The sequence below is a fragment of the Scyliorhinus torazame genome, chromosome 16 (genome assembly GCF_047496885.1).
Source record: "Scyliorhinus torazame isolate Kashiwa2021f chromosome 16, sScyTor2.1, whole genome shotgun sequence".
NCBI lineage: Eukaryota > Metazoa > Chordata > Chondrichthyes > Carcharhiniformes > Scyliorhinidae > Scyliorhinus > Scyliorhinus torazame.
In genome coordinates, this window is record NC_092722.1 from 7,309,788 (window position 1) to 7,330,864 (window position 21,077).

Here is a 21,077-nt window from a genome sequence, read left to right on the forward strand (position 1 = left end):
GAGCTGTGAAGCAATTGTGCTATCCACAATGCTACCGTGCTGCCCCAAAAGTATCCAACACAGGATCGTTATCATGCCACACTTCAGGAATGAATTCTGGCCTCGGGTGTCTGTGTGGTGTTTGCACGTTCTCCCAGCGTCAGCGTGGGTTTCCTCCGGGTGCTCAGGTTTCCTCCCACAGTCCAAAAATGTGCAGGTTAGATGGATTGGCCATGATAAATTGCCCTTAGTGTCCAAAAAAAAAGGTTAGGTGGGGTAATTGGGTTACGGGGATAGGATGGAGGCGTGGGCTCCTAAGGTAACTAGGGTGCTCTTTCCAAGGCCCGGTGCAGGCTCGTTGGGCCGAATGGCCTCCTTCTGCACTGTAAATTTTACGATAAATGATGCGGGGGGGTCCTCGAGATGATGCAGAGATTTACGGGAGTGATTCCAGGGCTGAGGGGCTTTAGTGACAAGGTCGGGCTGGAGATGCCAGGACTGTTCTTGGAGTAAAGGAGGCTGGGAGGAGATTTGATAGAGGCGTACAAGGCAAAGAAACTGATGGTACAAGGGATCGGGATCACAGCTTGAAGGATTTGGGCAAAAGATGGAGGGGGAATGCAATGAAGAACTATCTTTACACAGTGAGAGGTATGACCTGGCACTCACTACAAGTGAGGGGAACAGAATCTGATTTGATCAATGATTTCAAAAGGAAATTGCATTTGAGGGAACTAAACTTGCAGGACTATGAGTGGGGAGATAAGAATAACTGAATGGGCTAAATGGACTCTTATGCTGTAATGGCTCCAAGCGTCTATGGCTAATATATCAAACCTTTATCCCCTGACATCGCCCACAGTAACTAGCAGGCTCTAAATTTGAAAATGGTCATACTTATTTAAAGCAATGTATTTTCAGACTTCCCAATGCGTGCTTAAACATGTTATGCGGTACAGGTTGGGCCTGTTATGTTCCAATGTGGCTGTTAGGACCTGTGCTGTCTCTTCAAATCCACGCCGTGACTGACGGAACCTCTCTGCTTTCCGTAGTTTCCACTTTCGGGCCGATGCTGGGGTGGTGAAAGTGAAGTCGGAGCCTTCGCTCTCAACCGCGATCCCCATGGAGATCAGAGCTCCCAGTGCCTCCTCCTTCCCTTCCATCGCCATGGTTACCGCCGCAGCCATGCAGGCCTCCTCAGCGAACCCTGCCGTTGTGACCTCCACTCCGACCCTGCTCGCTTGGAAACAGCTGGCAGCTTCCATCCCACAGATCCCCGTCTCCACGCTGGTGACATCTTCCTTGGCGACCACGTCTCTGGAGAACGCCAAGCCCCAGGTGAAACCAGGCTTCCTCCAGTTTCAGGAGAAGTGAGTATGGAACGTTGTGTATACTTGAAGGACCCGACTGACTGTGCGCGAGTGAAACTCTCCCTGGCATCTCTTCGAGTTTGAACCAGTCTATTTGTAACCTTGATGTCTATTCCCACCTTCATAACATTGCCCATCTCCACCCCTCCCTTACCGTGTCTGCTGTTAAAACCGTCATTCATGCCTTTGTTACCTCTGGATTCATTCATTCCAACGCAGTCCTGGATGGTCATCACATTCTACCCGCCATAATCTTAAGGGCCATCCAAAGGTCAGCTGCCTGACCTTTATCCTCTCTCTCACCTCTGTGCTTGCTGATCTATGTTGGGCTCCTGGTCGAGCAACTAACTCTGTAATCTCCTGCGCTCCTCTAATTCCTACCTCTTTGTGCATTCCCGGTTTTAATCGCTCCACCCCTGGGGGCCTATAGTTACCTCGGCCCACGCTGTGAATCGTCGTCCCTACCCCCCCCCCCCCCCCCCCCACCTCTCGATCTCACTTTCCACCTTCAAGGCACTCCCTATAACCCACCTCTTTGACCAAGGTTTCGACCAGGTGGTCTAATATCTCCTTGCGTGGTTCAGAGCCATATTCTGTTTTATAATACGCTGCTCGGGTCAGTTTACCACGTTAAAGGTTCAACGTAAATATAAGTTGTTGTTGTTTTTGGTGCAACGATGACCGGAACATCACAGCAGAGCCTGACCCTGACCCTGAGCCTGACCCTGAGCGTGACCCTGAGCCTGACCCCGAGCGTGACCCTGAGCCTAACCCTTACCCTGACCCTGAGCCTGATCCTGCCCCTGAGCCTGAGCCTGAGCCTGACCCTGAGCCTGACCCTGAGCCTGAGCCTGACCCTGAGCCTGACCCTGAGCCTGACCCTGACCCTGACCCTGAGCCTGACCCTGAGCCTGACCCTGACCCTGAGCCTGAGCCTGACCCTGAGCCTGACCCTGAGCGTGACCCTGAGCCTGACCCTGAGCCTGACCCTGAGCCTGACCCTGACCCTGATCCTGATCCTGAGCCTGAGCCTGAGCCTGAGCCTGACCCTGAGCCTGAGCCTGACCCTGAGCCTGAGCCTGACCCTGAGCCTGAGCCTGACCCTGAGCCTGACCCTGAGACTGACCCTGACCCTGACCCTGACCCTGAGCCTGACCCTTAGCCTGACCCTGACCCTGAGCCTGACCCTGAGCCTGACCCTGACCCTGAGCCTGAGCCTGAGCCTGAGCCTGACCCTGAGCCTGAGCCTGACCCTGGCCCTGACCCTGGCCCTGACCCTGACCCTGAGCCTGACCCTGAGCCTGACCCTGACCCTGGCCCTGACCTTGAGCCTGAGCCTGAGCCTGAGCCTGACCCTGACCCTGACCCTCACCCTGAGCCTGACCCTGGCCCTGAACCTGACCCTGAGCATGACCCTGACCCTGAGCCTGACCCTGACCTCCCACGTTCCAAACTGGGAAGCGAACAAAAAAACCCCAAACCTGGGGCTGATTTATTTCAGCATTTCCAAACGGGAACGATGCAGTGAAACCTGGACATGGCAGCAAAAAGCTCCGTCAGGTACATGATCGGAAAAGGTGGTCTGCCAGTTCCATGTTATGAATGATAGATAGCTGGGGGTGAACTTAAAGCAGTAATCCAAGCTCAGGGGCCTGTGAAACGAGCGCCTGTACACTGTGTCACCGCCTGAACCCTGTGACTGAACAGCATGTGTAATCTGTTTTCAGGTATCTGTTATTGTCTGTATAACCTATACCAGTTAGCCATTATATCACCGTAGTTACGTGATTGATATCATGAACTTTCTTACATCATGAAAGTTTATAATATACATTCATCAATGTCACTCCACAAGGATCCAAGGCAGCTGTGAATGTCAAAATGTCAGTTTGAATTTACAACTGCCATTAAATACATCAAAACTGTATGTATTATGATATATAAAATGCAGCACTCGGAGGGATTTAAAGGCAGTAAAAGTATCCTGTGGGATGGCAGCGGCTGTGTAAATGGATGCTGTCCTATTGTTTAAGATGTTGTCCGCTCAGAGGGTGCCTCCCTCACAGTTGGGAGTTTAGCACGAGGGGGGTCACAGTCCCAGGATAAGGGGTCGGTCATTTCGGACTGAGGTGAGGAGAAATGTCTTCACTCGGGAGGTGGTGAATGTTTGGAATTCTCTGCCCGATAAGCAGCCCGCCGCGGGGTAACGTGGCCGATAAAAGCCGGGAGACCCCGCTGCCGGGACCTTCCCGGCTCACAATGCCCCGCGAGATCCGAAGCGATCTGGCGAGATGCTGCGATGTAAATCCCACCCTTTGTGCGAGGGATCACCTTTTAGCAAATCTGCATATTAGAGCGCGGCAGCTAGCCTGACTCTGGTGTGGTACCCGAGCATTGGGATTTGTCCCCTTCCCCTCGGAGGTGTCCAACTGCTGTTCGTAAACGGGGACCAGACTGAATGGCACTTATAGGGGTGTGTGAGGGAATTGGAGGCCCCCGGCTGCATGCCCATTGGGCAGGCTGCTGCCCTGGCACTGCTGGTGCCACCTGGGTGCCAAGCTGACATTTGTTGTGTGGGTGCCCTGTTTGGGGGTGGGGCTTGGGGGGACCCTCCCATAGTGCAGTGGGGCTTGTGGGAGTCGGGGGCCACGCGGAGGCTTCGGAGATCGAGACTGAGCGGAGCTCCTCAGCGTAGAAAACGGGAGCAGGCCCGGCCATGCGTTCCCCGCTGAGGCCCCTTATTTGATGCGAGTGGCGTTGTATAGTGTGTTACTCGCCGCTGCGAGTGCTGGGAAACATGCGGCTCAGCACTCAGGGACTTTGTTCCCATTCAGCTGAATCGCACCCTCTGTCATTGAGCGTGTTGAGGAGGAAGCTGATGTTTCTGGTGCTGGGGGAATATGGGGAGAGTGTGGGAAGATAAACGATCGCAGCCATGGTCGTATCGAACGATGGAACAGTCTCAAAGGGACAAATGGCCTACTCCAGCTGCTCTGTCTTATTTTTGTAACGTTCTCTCTGCTATTCCATTACGATGTTACACCTGGGCCTTTGCAGCTCTGCAGTGGTGAATCGGATTGGAGGCTGCAACTCACAGAAAGGGCTGCTGAATAAAGAGCAAACCTTCTGGATGGGGTAAAGCACAGAATCAAATCTGTTAAAAAAAAAACAACGTCCAAAGCTTTATTGTGTGTGACTATACTCACAACATGGATGACCTCTCGGGGATGTGTGTGATTTCAAAACATTTCCTCTTGTTCAGTTGTCTGCTGAAGATTGGTTGAAGAGTGTTGGGGGGGGCAGGTCGGGCTAACGTCCTGACATTCAGCTAGCTCACATTCTCATAGACCAGACACCACCAGCGGTTCAGACATGGCTGTATGGTTCTTTCATTCCTGTTTGCAGAGTTTTTGGTTTCAGCTCTTGACTGTGACATTTACTCCCTTTAGCGATCCCTGTCTGGCGACTGATTGTAAATATGCCAACAAGTTCCACTTCCACTGTCTGTTTGGAAATTGCAAATATGTCTGTAAAACATCCGGGAAGGCGGAATCCCATTGCCTAGACCACATCAATCCCAACAACAACCTCGTCAATGTGCGCGACCAGTTCTCCTATTACTCGCTGCAGTGCCTCTGTCCGAACCAGGTAAGCTCACATTATCAGAAACCTCTTCACAGCCAATTGTGCTTTATCTTCCCTGCCGATATTCACCATTGAGATGAGATCAAAGCTACTTGGGACTGGGATCTCCTCACTCGCAGTCAAGGGCCAAAGAGGCAGAATTGGATTACCTAAACATTCCAGACCTAAACATTCCAGACCTAAACATTCCAGACCAAACATTCCAGACCTAACATTTTGACATTTCCAATTCTGTCCAGAATGCTACAATTCTGGGTGACTCGGTAAAATAGTCTAACCTCTGGGTAAAATTTATACTATTGTATTCTTTTGATTGAATTCCTTTTTTTCTTCATTTTTTTCACGGAATGTGGGCGTCGCTGGCTGGGCCGGCATTTATTGCCCATCCCTAATTGTCCTTGAGAAGGTGGTGGGGAGCTGCCTTCTTGCACCGCTGCAGTCCATGTGGTGTAGGTACCCCCACAGTGCTGTTAGGGAGGACGTTCCGTCAACCCAGTGACAGTAAAGGAACGGCGATATATTCCCAAGTCAGGATGGTGAGTGGTTTGGAAGAGTGGTGTTCCTCTGTGTCTGCTGCCCGTGTCCTTCTAAGAGGTAGAGGGCGCAGACTTGGGAGGCGCAGTCAAAGGAGCCTTGGTGAGTTGCTGCAGGAGCTTTGGTAACTGGTACTGACGGCATACCACAGTGCAGCGTGGAGGGGGGCGAATGTTTAAAGTGGATGGGCTGCCAATCAAATGGACACTTTGTCCTGGATGGCGTTGAGCTTCTTGAGTGTTGTTGGAGCTGCGCCCATCCAGGCAAGTGGGGAGAGTATTCCATCACACTCCTGACTTTTTTAAAAAAATGTTTTTATTCTCCATTTTCACATTTTCCTTCAAAATTTACACCCCACCCACAAACAGTAAACGGTAACAAATACAAAATCAATCCCCTTAACAATACCAACGATCCCATCCTCCCACAAAGAACAATACAGCACAGGAACAGGCCTTTCGGCCCTCCAAGCCTGTACCGGTTATGATACCATCCTTTGCCAAAACCCTCAGCACTTCCAAGTGCCATATCCCTCTATACCCATCCTATCCATGTGTTTGTCGAGGTGCCTTTTGAACGCCGTTAATGTGTCTGCTTCCACAACCTCCCCTGGCAACGCGTTCCAGGCACTCTCCACCCTCTGTGTAAAAGACCTGCCTCGCACATCTCCTCTAAACTCTGCCCCACGGACCTTAAACCTATGCCCCCTGGTGACTGACCCCTCCACCCTGGGAAAGAGTGCCTGCCCATCCACTCTATCCATGACCCTCATAATCTTGTAGACCTCTATCAGGTCACCCCTCAACCTCCGTCTTTCTACTGAAAATGACTTGTCGTCAGTCTACAACAACAGGAGTTAGGAATCAGACTTAACCTTCAAGTTAGCATTATTTGTTTCTAGTCTTATTCACAAATAAAGAGCCCACATTATTGTTTTACCAGTCCTTATTGTATGATTGGTATGTTAACGCCAAAGAGAAGGACGCAATAGCTGCCAGCAGTATTAAGATGTGGAGATGCCGGCGTTGGACTGGGGTGAGCACAGTACGAAGTCTTACAACACCAGGTTAAAGTCCAACAGGTTTGTTTCGATGTCACTAGCGCTCCGAAAGATAGTGACATCGAAACAAACCTGTTGGACTTTAACCAGCAGTATTAAGGTTAGAGAGGGAGAGTTACAGGAGACAGCACAACAGGCTCTCTATGATCTTTGGCCGTTGGGCACTCGATCTGTTGGAATCAGATAAGATCGCTGGTGTATCCGAATGTTACAGTTGGTGATCAAAGAATAGTCCGGGGATAATTTACCATAAGTCAAAGAAAGTTATCCAGTTACCAGTGAAAGCTTTGTTGTTTGGCTGGAAGATATTCAAATCCTTATTCAAATTGATGGCAATGATTCCTTCGGAAGCCACGGAAACCTACATGATTTGTAAATTTCAAATGAGCCCATCGGAGATCAAAGCAGTTAATCATAAATTCTAAGAACAGGACGTCATAGAATCGTAGAACTTACGGTGCAGAAGGAGGCCACTCGGTCCATCACGTCTGCACCGGCCCTTGGAAAGAGCATCCTACCTACGCCCAGGCTTCCACCCCATCCCCGAAACCAATAATCCCACCTAATCTTTTGAACCCTGGGTCATTCAGTTTGATCGTAGCTGATCTTTAATCCACCCCCCGCCCGCCTCGCCTGATGATGTTTGCTAACGATCTGTCTTGGGAATTTTAGTTAACCCCCACTTGCCTTTAGCGAGGTTCCAGGATTCCCCTTGCCTTGTGTGTGGGATAAGTGCTCAATTATCTTTTTCCAATCAAGGGGCAATTTAGCGCGGCCAATCTACCGACCCTGCACAGCTTTTTGGGCTGTGGGAGTGAAGCCCACACAAACACGGGGAGAATGTGCAAACTCCACACGGACAGTGACCCAGGGCCGCGATCGAACCTGGGACCTCGGGGCCGTGAGGCAGCAGCGCAAACCACAGCGTCACCGTACTGTCCGGGAAAAGTGCTGCTTCCTGACTCCTAAATGGCCCAGCTGAAATGTTAATACTAATCCCCCCTCTTGTTCCGAATTCCCCAATGGTTTCTCTTTATCCATTTGGAGAATCCTTTCCCTCTTTCCAGTGTCTAAATTAGAAAACACATCGACATTCTAAACTTTAGGGATTGCGAGTTTATGCAAACCCCCTTAGGAATTTAACCCTTCGTGTCCCACTGTCATTCTGGTGAACCTGTGGAAAGCGAGGTTGATGCGCAAGTTCAGCCATGATCTTAACAAATGATAGATAGATCAGAGGGGCAGAATGGGTGACTCCTGTCCCGATTTCCTCGACTTGCTGCTGTTTCATTAAAGGGAACGCACTCGCACTGAACAATAATATCCAAGGCGGGCTCCAGTTTTTATTCATCTTTTATTCTATATTGCAGCAATGTGAGTTTCGGATGCGGGGACACTATCACTGTTTACGACCGTTCTGTAACTTTGTGACTAACATCACCACAAAACTGCCCTGGCACATCAAGAAACACGAGAAGGCAGAGCGAAGAGCTGCCAACGGCTTCAAGTACTTCACCAAACGAGAAGAATGTAGCCGGCTAGGTAAAAAAGAAAATGAAGATGAGTAGTACTAGCAAAACAATTTCTTCAGCATCAACATATTACACTTATATGAACCTTTCACATGTTAAAACTCCTTCAGAGCTCCCCGCCGAGCAAACATCAGCGCTGACCCACAGACAGAGGTATTCGGGCAGCTGGGTCAAAGAGGAAGGTTAGAAAAAGCATCCGCAAGGGAGAGAGAGAGAGGCTGGGAGGGGGAATTTAAGACAGAGTTTAAGACAGCCCCCAGGGGTGGGAGGTGGGAGAGGCCAGAACTGAAGGAACACGGGGATCCTAGAGGGATGTAAACCAAGATAAGGGTTTTAAAATAAAGTACGGCTGGACTGGGAACCAACGTAGATCAGTGAGCACAAGGATGCTGGTAAGAGTTGGGACACAGGCAGCATTTAGTTGTTAAAGACCAGGAGCACGATCTAACCAAAAACAGAGTCCGTTCTGGGCGGGATTAGCTATCTAACAGCACTCTGTTTTTCTTTTGGGCCTCAGTGGAGTACGCCCCGCACTCAGTCACTACCTGCACAGAGGAGCTCCACTTGTCAGTGCAGGAAGAGATCGGGACGCCATTTTTGGGTTAGGGGTGTACAGCGGAGTGAATCGGTGCAGACTCAATGGGCCGAATGGCCTCCTTCTGCATTGTAAGGATTCTATGATTCTAGCCCAGCCCTCCATGGCATCTCATGGCCCCTATGCCAAGCTATTTACACTTCCATGTACAAATCTAGAACCGAGGGCAGCACCGTACCATAGTGGTTAGCACTGTTGCTTCACAGCGCCAGGGTTCCAGGTTCGATTCCTGGCTTGGGTCACTGTCTGTGCGGAGTTTGCACGTTCTCTGCGTGGGTTTCCTCCGGGTGCTCCGGTTTCCTCCCACAAGTCCAGAAAGACTTGCTATTAGGTAATTTGGGCGTTCTGAATTCTCCCTCTGTGTACCCGAACTAGTGTGGCAACTAGGGGATTCTCACAGTAACTTCATTGCTGTGTTAACGTAAGCCTATTTGTGACAATAATAAAGATTGTTAAAATTATTATTATTACAATGGTCCCTATAGTTACAGTGATGTGCAAAAAAAACTTTCAAAATGTAATTCATTCACAACTTTCTCCTCTCTTCTCTTATCATTTCACTGCAAGCTAATACATGTGTCAATCATCCAGACCCTTTCAAGTAGCAATAACAAAAAACACAAACACTTGAAACCATTTTGTGTAAACAGAAATTGGGAAATTGAGAGCCAAGATAGAGAGCCTGAATTGCCAATCAAATAATGTTTTCTCTGGGGTGCAGCTGTTTAACAAGCATAATGGATGTCTGGATTCTCAGATAAACCTCATTATGTATGCTTGGCTGAGAGCCCATTTTCAACATAGGAGAAGGTTATGAATGAATTACTTTTTGTTGAAGCATTTTACACATCCTACTGTCACAACAGGGTTCATTTGGTTTCTCGTTAGCGACAAGTGGGTGAATGGCATGAAAATGCCGCAGCTTTGCATGAGGGGTATGAACTACCAGAGAGGGTGGGTGGAGGGGCAGAGCTTGTCAGAGGGGGCATGAGGTGGATGAAAAGGCATATAGCTTGGCATATGGTGCATGTGGGACCATGGTAGGGTGGGTGGCAGGGCAGAGCTTGGCATAGGGGGCACAAGCCCCTGCCCGCTCCCAGCAATGAAGGTCCCGTGGGCATTGTGGACATTTTCTTCCGTGACGGGCTGATCGAGCTGGGAATTTCCCAGACTCCCACCTACCCATCTTGAGGTTGAATATACGGCCACTACATTTTATAATTGTCTCTGAAGGTTTTCCAACAGCACTCAAGAGATTAATGTATAATTCTTGAAGGCACCAATGTAATCTTGAAGGAGACCTGGGTGCAGGGAATGAAACGGAGAAAATGGGTGACGGGCAGATATAAAATCACACTTGGTTATTTTTACAGCGGGGAGGGATACAAAGACAGAAATATCCTTAAGCTAATTTTCCTTTCTAGAGGAGCTTACCACCAATAAAGACGATTGTCTGCTGTGCTGTACCTCACAGCTGTAACCAGCTAAGGTTGATTAAATCACAAGCTCTTCCCCGACCAGCTCCAATCCTTTATATGATTTCTGGTTGCGATGCCTTTATGAATATGCCTGTGCTAAATTCAGTATCTTATTAATTAAACTCGAGGCTGATTACAAACCTGACAACTGATTTACCTCAGCTCTCGTCAAACAGGCTTTGATAGAAACTGCTGGAACACAAAGCTGACTTATCTGATAAGGACGAAACGCAGCAACAAATAAACTTAACAGAGTGGGAAATAACAAATGGCGGGGTGGGGTGGGGAGGGGGGGAGAGTGGCAAATACGGTTCTCGTCAGTTATAGAAGGTGTGGTTTGTGGAGAAGGATGTCCATTTATCTTCTGCCAGTGATCCAGGGTATGACCCTGTGAACACCAAGATATTTCTCCCCACCACGAGGTGTGCAGCTCCGTCACAAGTAGGTCACAGTATCTTTGGCAACTGTCATCCACAGACCCTCCGTGTAACCTGGATATCAGTTAACAGAGGCCTCATATTCTGCACTTACTGTTATTTACTTAACTCTGTGGGTTTAATATAATGGGGCACGTCTAACAAAGCAATGTGATGACACATCATTGTTTCGTGGGCCGGCTTCCATGGCAACAGGCGAGCCAGCACCTGCCCACCTGACACTATTCCCACTCTTGAGATATTGTCTCGCAAGTCATGCATTATTTATGTTTTTTCACTTTTTTTTCCCTTTCCTCTGCTGTCTACAGGCTGTAAGTACAATCAGGTAAACAGTCACTTTCACTGCATTCGCGAGGGCTGTCAATTCTCTTTCCTGCTCAAGCACCAGATGACATCGCATTCCCGCAAGCACATGAGGAGAATGCTGGGTAAAAACTTCGACAAGATTCCCAATCAGGTAATTTTTTTTGTTGATTGAACCAAATAAGTCAGAACCGGGCTCAGTTCTTCGACCAAAGCAGCCCCACGTGATTGGTCACCCATCCGCCACACTCACTCACTCCCACTCACCAACGCACGGCGGCAGCCGCGTGCACCATCGACAAGATGCGCTGCAGGATCTCGCCAAGCCCTACCTGCCACAGCACCTTCCAAACCTGTGACCTCGACCACCTAGAAGGACAAGGGCAGCAAACACCTGGGAACCCCACCACCTGGAGGTTCCCCGCCGAGCCACTCACCACCCTGACTTGGAAATATATCGGAGTTCCTTCACTGTCCCGAACAGCACTGTGGGTGTACCTACATGGACTGCTGCGGTTCAAGAAGGCAGCTCACCAGCACCTTCTCAAGGGGCAACTGGGGATGGGCAATAAATGCTGGTGTAGCCAGCGACGCACACACCTCATGAACAAATTTTTTAAAAATTAGATTGTTTCCCCTCTCACCTGAATTCTGACGCTGATTATTCACAACCTGGTCTTTGAATTTTCTGCTCTTCAAGGTTAACCCAGCATCATGTCGTGTCTGGCTCCGAGTTAATGATGCAGGCGAATGAAGTATAGAGACCTCTTCAGCCTGAACCAAAATCCCATCTCTCCCGCGCCACCTCAGACAGGTGTATCCAGATAGAACTTTCAGACATTTTGCACTGTTTAACATGGCAATGGAAATATTTTAAAAACCCTACTTGATTAGGCCAAAAACACAATAATGATAATCTTTATTGTCACAAGTAGGCTTACATTAACACTGCAATGAAGTTACTGTGAAAATCCCCTAGTCGCCACACTCCGGCGCCTGTTCGGGTACACAGAGGGAGAATTCAGAATGTCCTATTCGCCTATTCTTTTGGAACTTGTGGGAGGAAACCGGAGCACCCGGAGGAAACCCACGCAGACACGGGGAGAACGTGCAGACTCCTCACAGACAGTGATCCAAGCCGGGAATTGAACCTGGGACCCTGGCGCTGTGAAGCAACAGTGCTAACCACTGTGCTTCCGTGGTTGAAGGGTAGGGCAACATTAAAACATTATACTGGCAAGATGCCTTATTCATCGGCCATTTTGCCACCTGAGTCCTTCTCCCTGACCTCATTTCGTACAGGTGTATGGTGTGTAGCACCAGGGGGAGTAGCTGTGCCAACAGATCATCATCCCCTTCAATATCGGGACCAAGGGCCCCCAACAATGAGGTCTTTATCCATCACCAGCGGCTGTGGAGGAGAGCGGTGGCAGGTGAAGCTCTCGTATGGACATCGCACCAAAAATGATTGGAGTTTCTGAAATTTGCCGCCTCGGGAAGGGGGCACTGAGAAGGAGATCTCACTAGCACCAAAGATATTAAATATTAATAAACTGGGGAACCCAGATATTCATTCAAAAAAGACCCGAGAATATATGACCAGGGAATATAATTTCCAGTCATTTCAAAATGGATTTGGAAAGAATGATTTTGCTTCCCGAAATGACAATTGAGCAGCCCTGCTAGAGACGGCGCTATTCATTGTTGGGGTGTCTTTGACTCTGGTGAGGCAGGATCATAGAGGCATCAAGCTACTACAGTGGGAGAGTTGGAGTACTGAGGGGGTGATCTTTAATGGACCAAACCGCCATGACCAGGAGTCTCCTCGGACCAACTAGGCTAGATTGACACCACATATGGACCAGCTGTGAGGAAGCACCCCCCCCCCCCATTCCCCTCCCACTTCCCCCGGGGTCCCCCAGCTTCATTCTTCAGGGTGACCTTTCATTGACTCCAGTTTGTTCCTTGCAGAATGACGACACCATGGGAAACATGGCTGCTGCTACCAGCTCCTCAGCCATGAGCTCAACACCCAACATGATGGACACAGAAACAGAGGAGTACATGGACTACCCCATGGGTACGAGCCCCGCTGGCCTATCTTCTGAGTCATCAGTGCCAGATCGAAGCTGCACCAGTACACCCATTGGGAATGAAAGCAGTACAGCTGGTGAGCTTCCTAACTAGCCGTGTCCCTCTGTAATGGAATATTGAAGGAGGGAAGGTCCTGTACCACCCTCACCTTGAGAGATCTTTTCGTCGGTATGTAAAGCAGGTTCCTAGGATGACAATAGAACCTTGAAGATGGGTATTCAGATAAATCAGATCGGAAATAAAAACAGAAAATGCTGAAAACCCTCGTCGGCCCAGGCAGCTTTTGGGGTTAAGAGAAAGGAAGAGAGAGACGACGGATGAGATAATAACTCCGTGCAAGTGGACGGGTAATCAGTGAGTTAAAATCTCAAGCAGGGTCTCAGGTCAAGGACCTTTCCTCAGGACTGGAAGAAGTTAGAAATCTGACAGGATTTGAGAATTCAGAGGAACCGAGGGAGGGGTGGGGGACCGAATAACAAAAGGGAAAAGATCGAGGATTGGGTGGAAGACAGGAGCAAGTAAATGAACAACAAAACCATTAGCAGCATGTGTAGTCCCCCCCCCCCCCCAAAATGGAAGCAGTTGCTTGCGATCAGGAATGATTGAAGCGGATGTTGATTCTGGATGTGCCGGTAGATGAATAGAGTCAGAGACAATTGCAGCACAAAGACAGGCCTTTCGGCCTATCGTAGGTTAAATCTGGAGCCAGGCTCTTCTCACTGCGCATCTGTCCGGGATGGAACTGGGCCACCATCGCCCGAACACTCCAAGGCGCCTGGAGTGCTGAGAATCTACTTACAGCCGAGGCCAGTCAGTAAGTTGAGGCCCTCCCACAACACAGGAACACAGACCCATTGGCCACGGACGTGTTTTCTTTTGGGAGCCGTTAGTTGACAATGATGGCTCCCAGTCTTTCACCATCCAACAAGAGAGAGAGAAAAACCTACCGGTAAATGGAAAGATCTGTGTATTTTAATACCTCATGTTTGCAAAAGAAATCTAACAAGAGCAGGTGCATACAGCCCCCCAGCTGTAGAACTTGTCCTCACTGTTACCAGTTTAAGTTGACAGATTTTACTGCTTTTCCATTTTCATCTTTTTTTCCACTGTGGTGCCTGTCTGTGATTTCATTTCAGTTTTGTTTTTGTTTCTTTCCCTCTGCTTTTCTGAATGTTCCTTTAGGCTGTCCGGTTGCTACTGCTGCTGACGCTGCCCACAATGCACCATCTCCATCCTTCCCACTCGCCCTGCTCAGATCTGCCCCTCCTTCACTGCCATTCCTGCTCCCTCCATCCTGTCTCTCATACTCTCTACTCAGCGCGACTCTTGGAACTGCCCGGAATGTTGTCATACCGACCAGCACGCCCGGTCTCAGTCCGATCATTGCTGCTCCCACTCCGATTAAAAGCGATGTCCCAATAGTACAGGATGCTGCAGGTACTCTTCAACTCAGGTTTGATTAATCGAAACGACTGCAGGGGAACGTGGTGAAATGTTACCAAAATGTCTTATTAATCATTGCTTTCAGGCGACCAAGCAACCATCGAAGGGGTCTCTTCCAGTCTGGCCAGATCCATGGGTCAGTGAAAGGGTCTCTTGGATTGTGAATGGGCTACAAGTGCTAATGCTGGCCTGTCTCAGTCCAGCCTGTTGCAGACAGTAATCCCTGTTATGATAAAAATGGGAGGCCTTCAGTTTGGGACCTCGTGATAAAGGTGTGCACTGGTTCACTGAAGGGAATGATTGAATCTGAACCGCTGTTGAACACCTTGAAAGAACCATGGTTAAAACGGTCAGAGCTCCAGACAAGATAGGGATTGGATGTCACACTGACAGTAACCACGGTTCTATTCAGATCTGTCGGGATGTATAAAAAACCGAGAGCCGGATGCTCCACAGTCGGGATTCTCCGTTTCGCCCGCGCGCACCCATACCCGGGGATTTCCGGACGGCGTGGGACTGCCCACAATGGGAATCCCCATTGGCTGGCTGGCGGGATGCAGAATCCCGCCCCCAACCTATCACCCGATCTGTGGAAACACATATCAGAATCTTAATCATTATCTGTTGGTCCCAGTCTTCAGAAGGTTACTCTGTAGTAATAATAATAATAAAGCGACAGTAAGCTGAGTTAATACCAAGTTACTAGCACAATGTGTCCCAGCGCTACACAGAGCAGGGGACAGTGGCATAGCTGGTGTAGTAAGCCAGAGGCTCAGACTATACTCTGGCGACAAGGATTTAAATCCCCCACGGCAGCTGGTGAAATTTGAATTCAATTAATATAATCGGGAATTGAAAGCGAGGATCAGGAAATGGTGATCAGGAAACTCTCATTGATGGTGGTAAAATGGCCTTTTGGGGTGGAAATCTGCCATCCTTGACTGGTCTGGCCAGATTGTGACTCCAGATTGACCCTCAGCCGCCCCTCTGACATGGCAGCCAATCAATTCATGGGCAATTAGAGATGAGCAACTCCGCGTGCCATGAAAGAATGAAGAGTAAAGGAAAGAATGAATTAGCAATCCAGATTGTCACAGGGAGATTTGGAGAGGGTGACTGAAAACATGGTGGGAAGATACTTTCACAAAGTCTTTGTGGAGAAAGAGGGGGAGAAGTGGAGGAGATTGGAGGGGAGAGCTGAATGAAAGCTCATCCATTGGAAGTTTGAGCAGAGGATCGGTCGAGAATTGCTCAACAAAGACTGAAAGTCGGGGGACGTGATTTAACTAAATTGGAACAAGGTCTCATAGCGAGCACATGTTTAACCATGTGTTTCCCAGCAGCAATAAACAGAACTGGTTTGGTTATAGAAGACAGAGAGTAGCGGTGGAAGGGTACTTTTCTGAATGGAGATCTGTAGCTAGTGGTGTTCCGCAGGGATCAGTGCTGGGACCTCTGTTGTTCGTGGTACACAGAAATTATCTGGAGGACAATGTGGGTAGTCTGATTAGTAAGTTTGCGGATGACACGAAGATTGGCGAAGGTGCTGTTAGTGCTGAAGATTGGCGGAGGATACAACAGGGTATAGATAGATTGGAGACTTGGGCGTAGAAATGGCAGAGAGAGCTTAATCCAGACAAATGCGAGGTGATGCATTTTGGAGGATCAAATCTAGGTATGAATTATACTGTAAATGGCAGAACCCATAGGGATATTAACATATAGAGGGATCTGGGCGTGCAGGGCCACAGTTCCCTAAAGGTGGCAACACAGGTGGCCAAGGTGATTAAGAAGGCAAATGACATGCTTGCCTTCATCAGCTGGGGCATTGAGTACAGGAGTTGGGAAATCACCTTGCAGCTGTATAAAACCTATATAGAGAGTGCAAGGGAGGTTCACCAGGATGTTGCCTGGTCTGGGGGGTGTTGGTTATGAGAAGTGGTTGAGTAAACTAGGGTTGTTTTCACTGGAAAGAGGGAGGCTGAGGGGAGACCTGATGGAGGTTTATAAAACTATGAGAGGCATTGATAATCAGAGGCTTTTTCCAAGAATGGAAGTGCCAATTACAAGGGGGCACAGGTTCAAGATGAGAGGGCGAAAGTTTAAGGGAGATGTGTGTGGTGATATACATCACTGTAAGTACACAAAGGGTTAATGGACATACACTACACCAAGCTAGACACTAGAGGGAACACCAGAGACATGACACACAGACAGTCAACCAATAGGTCAGTAAGATAGGACACGACCAATGGGCAGTCACGATACACACAGAGGTGACACTACCACAGGAGGGCATTACACCAACCCATATAAAAGGACACATCACACATGCTCAGTCTCTTTCCAGTGGAGATACTCAGTGAGTACCGACACAGGGTTGATTGAACATCACTCCCACACGTGGATTGTAGCAGACTGGTTAGTCAGTCTGAGTAGCTATAGCAGGATTAACAGGAGAGTCGAATCCAAGTAGGACAATTGTTAATAGTTTAATAAAGATGTTGAAGCTATCTCCAAGTCTGAACCTTCCTTTGTCAGAGTGCACATCAAGGAAGCAGCTTATGTTACGTCAAGAGCGTAACAAAACGTGGGGTACCCAGAGTGGTGGGTGGCTGGAACGCGCTGCCAGAGGATGTGGTGGAAGCAGCACATTAGCAACATTTAAGAGGCATCTGGATGGGTCCATGAATTGGGAGGAAATAGAGGGATCCGGACCGAGTGAGGGCAGAGGTTTTTTTCTAGTTAGAGCATCATGATCGGCACAGGCTTGGAGGGCCGGGGGAGGGGGGGGGGGGGTGCCGTTCCTGTGCTGGACTTATCTTTGTTCCTTGTTCTTTGATACATCTGATTATACCCCCTTCCCCAACGGGGAACAGAAGTGAGAACAGGATCAGAATTGGCTCTGATCACGTACCCACTGAACTGACTAGATTATTGTACGGAGAGCCGGCATTGGTTCGATGGGCCGAATGGATTCCTTCTGTGCCGCAATGACCGTATCCTACTACAATTACACAAGACATGAGTGAGACTGCAGCTGGAATAGCTCACTGGCCTGTTTCCTGAGATGAGGAGATTGCGTAGACTAGGCCTACATTCCCTGGAGTTTCAAAAAGTGTGAGGTGATCCAGTTGCATCATGTACAATTCTTAAGGGGCTTGACAGGGGGGGGGGGGGGGGGTAGATGCTGAGAAAATGGCCGGAGAGTCTGGGGCGTGGGGGTCACAGCCTCAGAATAAGGGGTCGGCCATTTAGGACTGAGATGAGGTGAGATTCCTTCCCTCAAAGGAATGTGAATCTTTCGAATTCTCTACTCCATGGTGATGTGGATGCTCCATCATTGAGTATGCTCAAGGCAGAGATTGATAGATTTGGGGAAAGTGCGGGGAGGTGGAGTTGAATTGGAAGATCAACCATGATCGTATGCAATGATGGAGCAGGTTTGAGGGCCCGAATGAGCTTCTTCTCCGGTTGAAGCTTATTGTCCAGGCTCTATTGCGAAGTGTAATTACTGAACCCATAGACCAGCATAGACAAGTTGGGCTGGGTGGCCAGCCTTTATGCTGTACCGTCTATATAAAGTACTGCTGTCCCATGACCTGAACAACAGGACAGCACCATTGGGTGAGGAGGGGAAAGAGAGAGAGGACAGTGTTACAGTACGGTGAAAAAAGGCAAACAGCATCAGAACAGAATGAGTTCTCGTGAGCTGCTGTGTATTTACTGAATGTGTATGTCAACACCCCTGAACACTACAACAGAAACACCCCCAGCAACATACCCAAACCTCTGGAGTGCTCACGGAAACCTCCTGTGGTATTTGTGACAAAAATGTCAAAAGGAGCTACCTACGCAGTATTACAATAATGGTTAAATACAGAATGTATTAAAACCTTCAGCCAAATGTTAAGCAAATGTTGAGAGTGAGTTATTATCATCTGTGTTTATGGCAGAGGGAGAAAGGACACAAGCTTTGCTATATCATTTCATAAATGATTAAAATTTCCTGAAAATATCACCCTAACACCAGCCCTTTGGCAATGGCTGGAACCTGTAGAGTTCAGGAATACAATCCATTACTCTCTTCACCCAGGCCAATATTTCACTGCACAAGACACCAGATATTGAAGTTCTTTACTTTAGCAACCAGGCTTCCATACTTCCTTCACTCCGGAAGACTCATACTGATTTTATGCTGTTCTTAAAGGCGGAATGTACATTTATACTTCTTCCAATCACTTTTCTCAGCACTTATTGCAAAGCACTTCTCAACCAATATATGAGGCTTGTTTGACATGCAGTCATTCCTGTTATTTGGGCAGATGCCAATTTGCAAACAGCAAAGGAGTTGGATCACCAAATAATCTCCAGTGTTTTCCCTTGAGATTGGAGGACCGCCGTCTAAGATGGCATTTTATTGCCCACTGCCTTGGGACGGTGTTGGTGGGGCATCCTTTTTGAATCCTTTGCTAAAGTTGCTTCCACAGTGCCATTAGGTGGGGAGTTCTGGTATTTTAACCCAGTGGTGATGAAGGAACGCTCGATGTACACCCACACTCGGATGATGTGTCCGTAACTCAGTGATGTTCCCATACTCCTGCCTCCATTGTCCTTCCAGGAGGTGGAGTTTGCATGTTTGGGAGGTTCTTTTGGAGAGGCCTTGGCAAGTTACCACTGCACATCCTATAGCTGCTTCAGACTCACGCCTCAGTGCACCAGTGTTGGAGGGAGTGAATGTTTAACTAGCTGGATTGCGTTATGTTCAGGAAAATTGTTGGACAAGGCATTAGGGTATTATTCCTCAAAGTACTATGGAGGGCAGATGGGAGCTGAGTTTATGACCAGGAGGGGAATTGGAGGGGGGGGGGGGTCGGATCAGTACGTTAATACAGTGCGGGGCTGGAAATCATGAGAGGTCAGGACAGAGTGGGGAGAAATTGTTCCCGTTGGTGGAAGGATTGGCGAAAGAAGCAATGGGGTCACGAGAAAAACCTTTTTCACACGGCGTGTGACTAGGATCTGGACCATGGGCAGCACGGTAGCACAGTGGTAGCACAGTTGTTTCACAGCTCCAGGGTCCCAGGTTCGATTCCCGGCTTGGGTCACTGTCTGTGCGGAGCCTGCACATCTTCCCCGTGTCTGCGTGGGTTTCCTCCGGGTGCTCCGGTTTCCTCCCACAGTCCAATGATGTGCAGGTTAGGTGGATTGGCTGTGATAAATTGGCCTTAGTGTCCAAAAAAAATTAAGTGGGGTTACTGGGTTACGGGGATCGGGTAGATACGTGGGCTTCAGTAGGGTGCTCTTTGTAAAGGTCGGTGCAGACTCGATGGGCCGAATGGCCTCCTTCTGTACTGTAAATTCTATGATTCTACACAACTTGAGTGTGGTGGTGGCAGGTTCAATTGAGGCATTTGAGAGGGAATTGGATTATTATTTGGACAGGAAGGAAGGGTAGAAGGCAAGGCAGCGGTGCTACGTGAGTTGCTTATTTAGATAGCCAGCACAGACGTGAGGCGCTGAATGGCCTCTTTGTGCACTGTAACCTTTCTCTGATTCTATGCTGTCACCTCAGTTGGCAACCTGAGTCTGAGTCTAGCCCAGAATGATGCGAGGAACGAGAGTTCCCTCTTTATGTGAGCTGTGTGGTTCATTCCTGAAATAAATAGCTGCCTCCTAGGCATGGATCCAAATCTATAAACGGACATTAAGACTGGAAATGTTACACAGAAAGGCCATGTAAAGACAGGCTGGTGTATGAAGGAGCTAACATTGGGATTAATGCATTGAGCGTGTTTAATTTTTCTTGACAAGTAGATGAAATGTCCTGTTTTCATGGCAATTTATAACCAGCTAACAGAATTGTAGGAAAATAGCCCACAGCTCCCATCTTACGCCGTCACCACAATGAAATTAAACATTTTGCAAAATATTGTTAAATTCTGATTCAGTGTTAGAGGAAAATCATATTTATTAGCTATTGAACATACTTGAAGCTAGGTTCAATATTTTGACCAAACCTGGATATATATATAACTGAAAGAAATCCTGCAGAATTAAAATTTTAAAAAGTCAGCCATTTCAATAGATTGTAAAATCTACGCACTAACTGAATTGATTTGAATGTTTTTTTTTGGTGGAAATTGCAAGGTAGATCAAAGAGCTTCAAACTAATCACAAACTAACATAAAGTCTGCACTTTGCCACATTCACAATCCATTTGTGTTTTGAAATGCCAATTGATTTAAGGTGTGAGGCTGTGCGACAGGAATATTTGTACAAATTAAATATTGGTTTTCACCATCAATTTCTACAGTAATGTGCCAAACTCTAAAGTTGTGTTTGGCGGTGGTGTTTCACTCAAACACCATCCCTCACTCTCGGTCTAACTGGGCTAGTGTGAACAACAGCTGTTTTGGGATCTCAAACTCTTGCCATTTTAGGGATTTTATTTGAACCATTTGAATTCCTTCCTCCTTCAGTCACTGCTGTGCGAATACCTTGAAATATTCTCTTTCATTAAGGTCACTAAAGTCAGATTATTTCTAGGTTGGTTAAGAAGCTCCCCTTTCTTGAGGACCATTACAGGTTTATCAGTGTTTTAGCG

At 48.2% G+C, this 21,077-nt stretch overlaps 1 protein-coding gene and 1 long non-coding RNA gene across 7 annotated transcripts in view; one reads left to right on the plus strand and one right to left on the minus strand.

Annotated features, from left to right (window-relative positions):
• Positions 1-21,077, plus strand: part of casz1 (castor zinc finger 1) — a 750,295-nt gene that overhangs the window by 714,995 nt on the left and 14,223 nt on the right. For 4 of the 6 annotated variants that reach the window (XM_072477862.1, XM_072477864.1, XM_072477863.1 and 1 more), the window contains 6 exons: positions 1,032-1,349; positions 4,799-4,997; positions 7,959-8,130; positions 10,939-11,087; positions 12,905-13,103; positions 14,210-14,464. In XM_072477862.1, the coding sequence (XP_072333963.1) occupies positions 1,032-1,349; positions 4,799-4,997; positions 7,959-8,130; positions 10,939-11,087; positions 12,905-13,103; positions 14,210-14,464 (1,292 nt within the window). The remainder of the gene's footprint in view (positions 1-1,031; positions 1,350-4,798; positions 4,998-7,958; positions 8,131-10,938; positions 11,088-12,904; positions 13,104-14,209; positions 14,465-21,077) is intronic. The other 2 variants (XM_072477866.1, XM_072477867.1) reach the window with 1 other exon arrangement.
• On the minus strand, positions 7,926-10,712 carry LOC140392554 (uncharacterized). Its single transcript, XR_011935388.1, has 3 exons — positions 10,150-10,712; positions 9,898-10,016; positions 7,926-8,126 (listed from the first exon to the last, which is right to left on the minus strand). It is a non-coding gene; the product is annotated as an uncharacterized lncRNA (long non-coding RNA).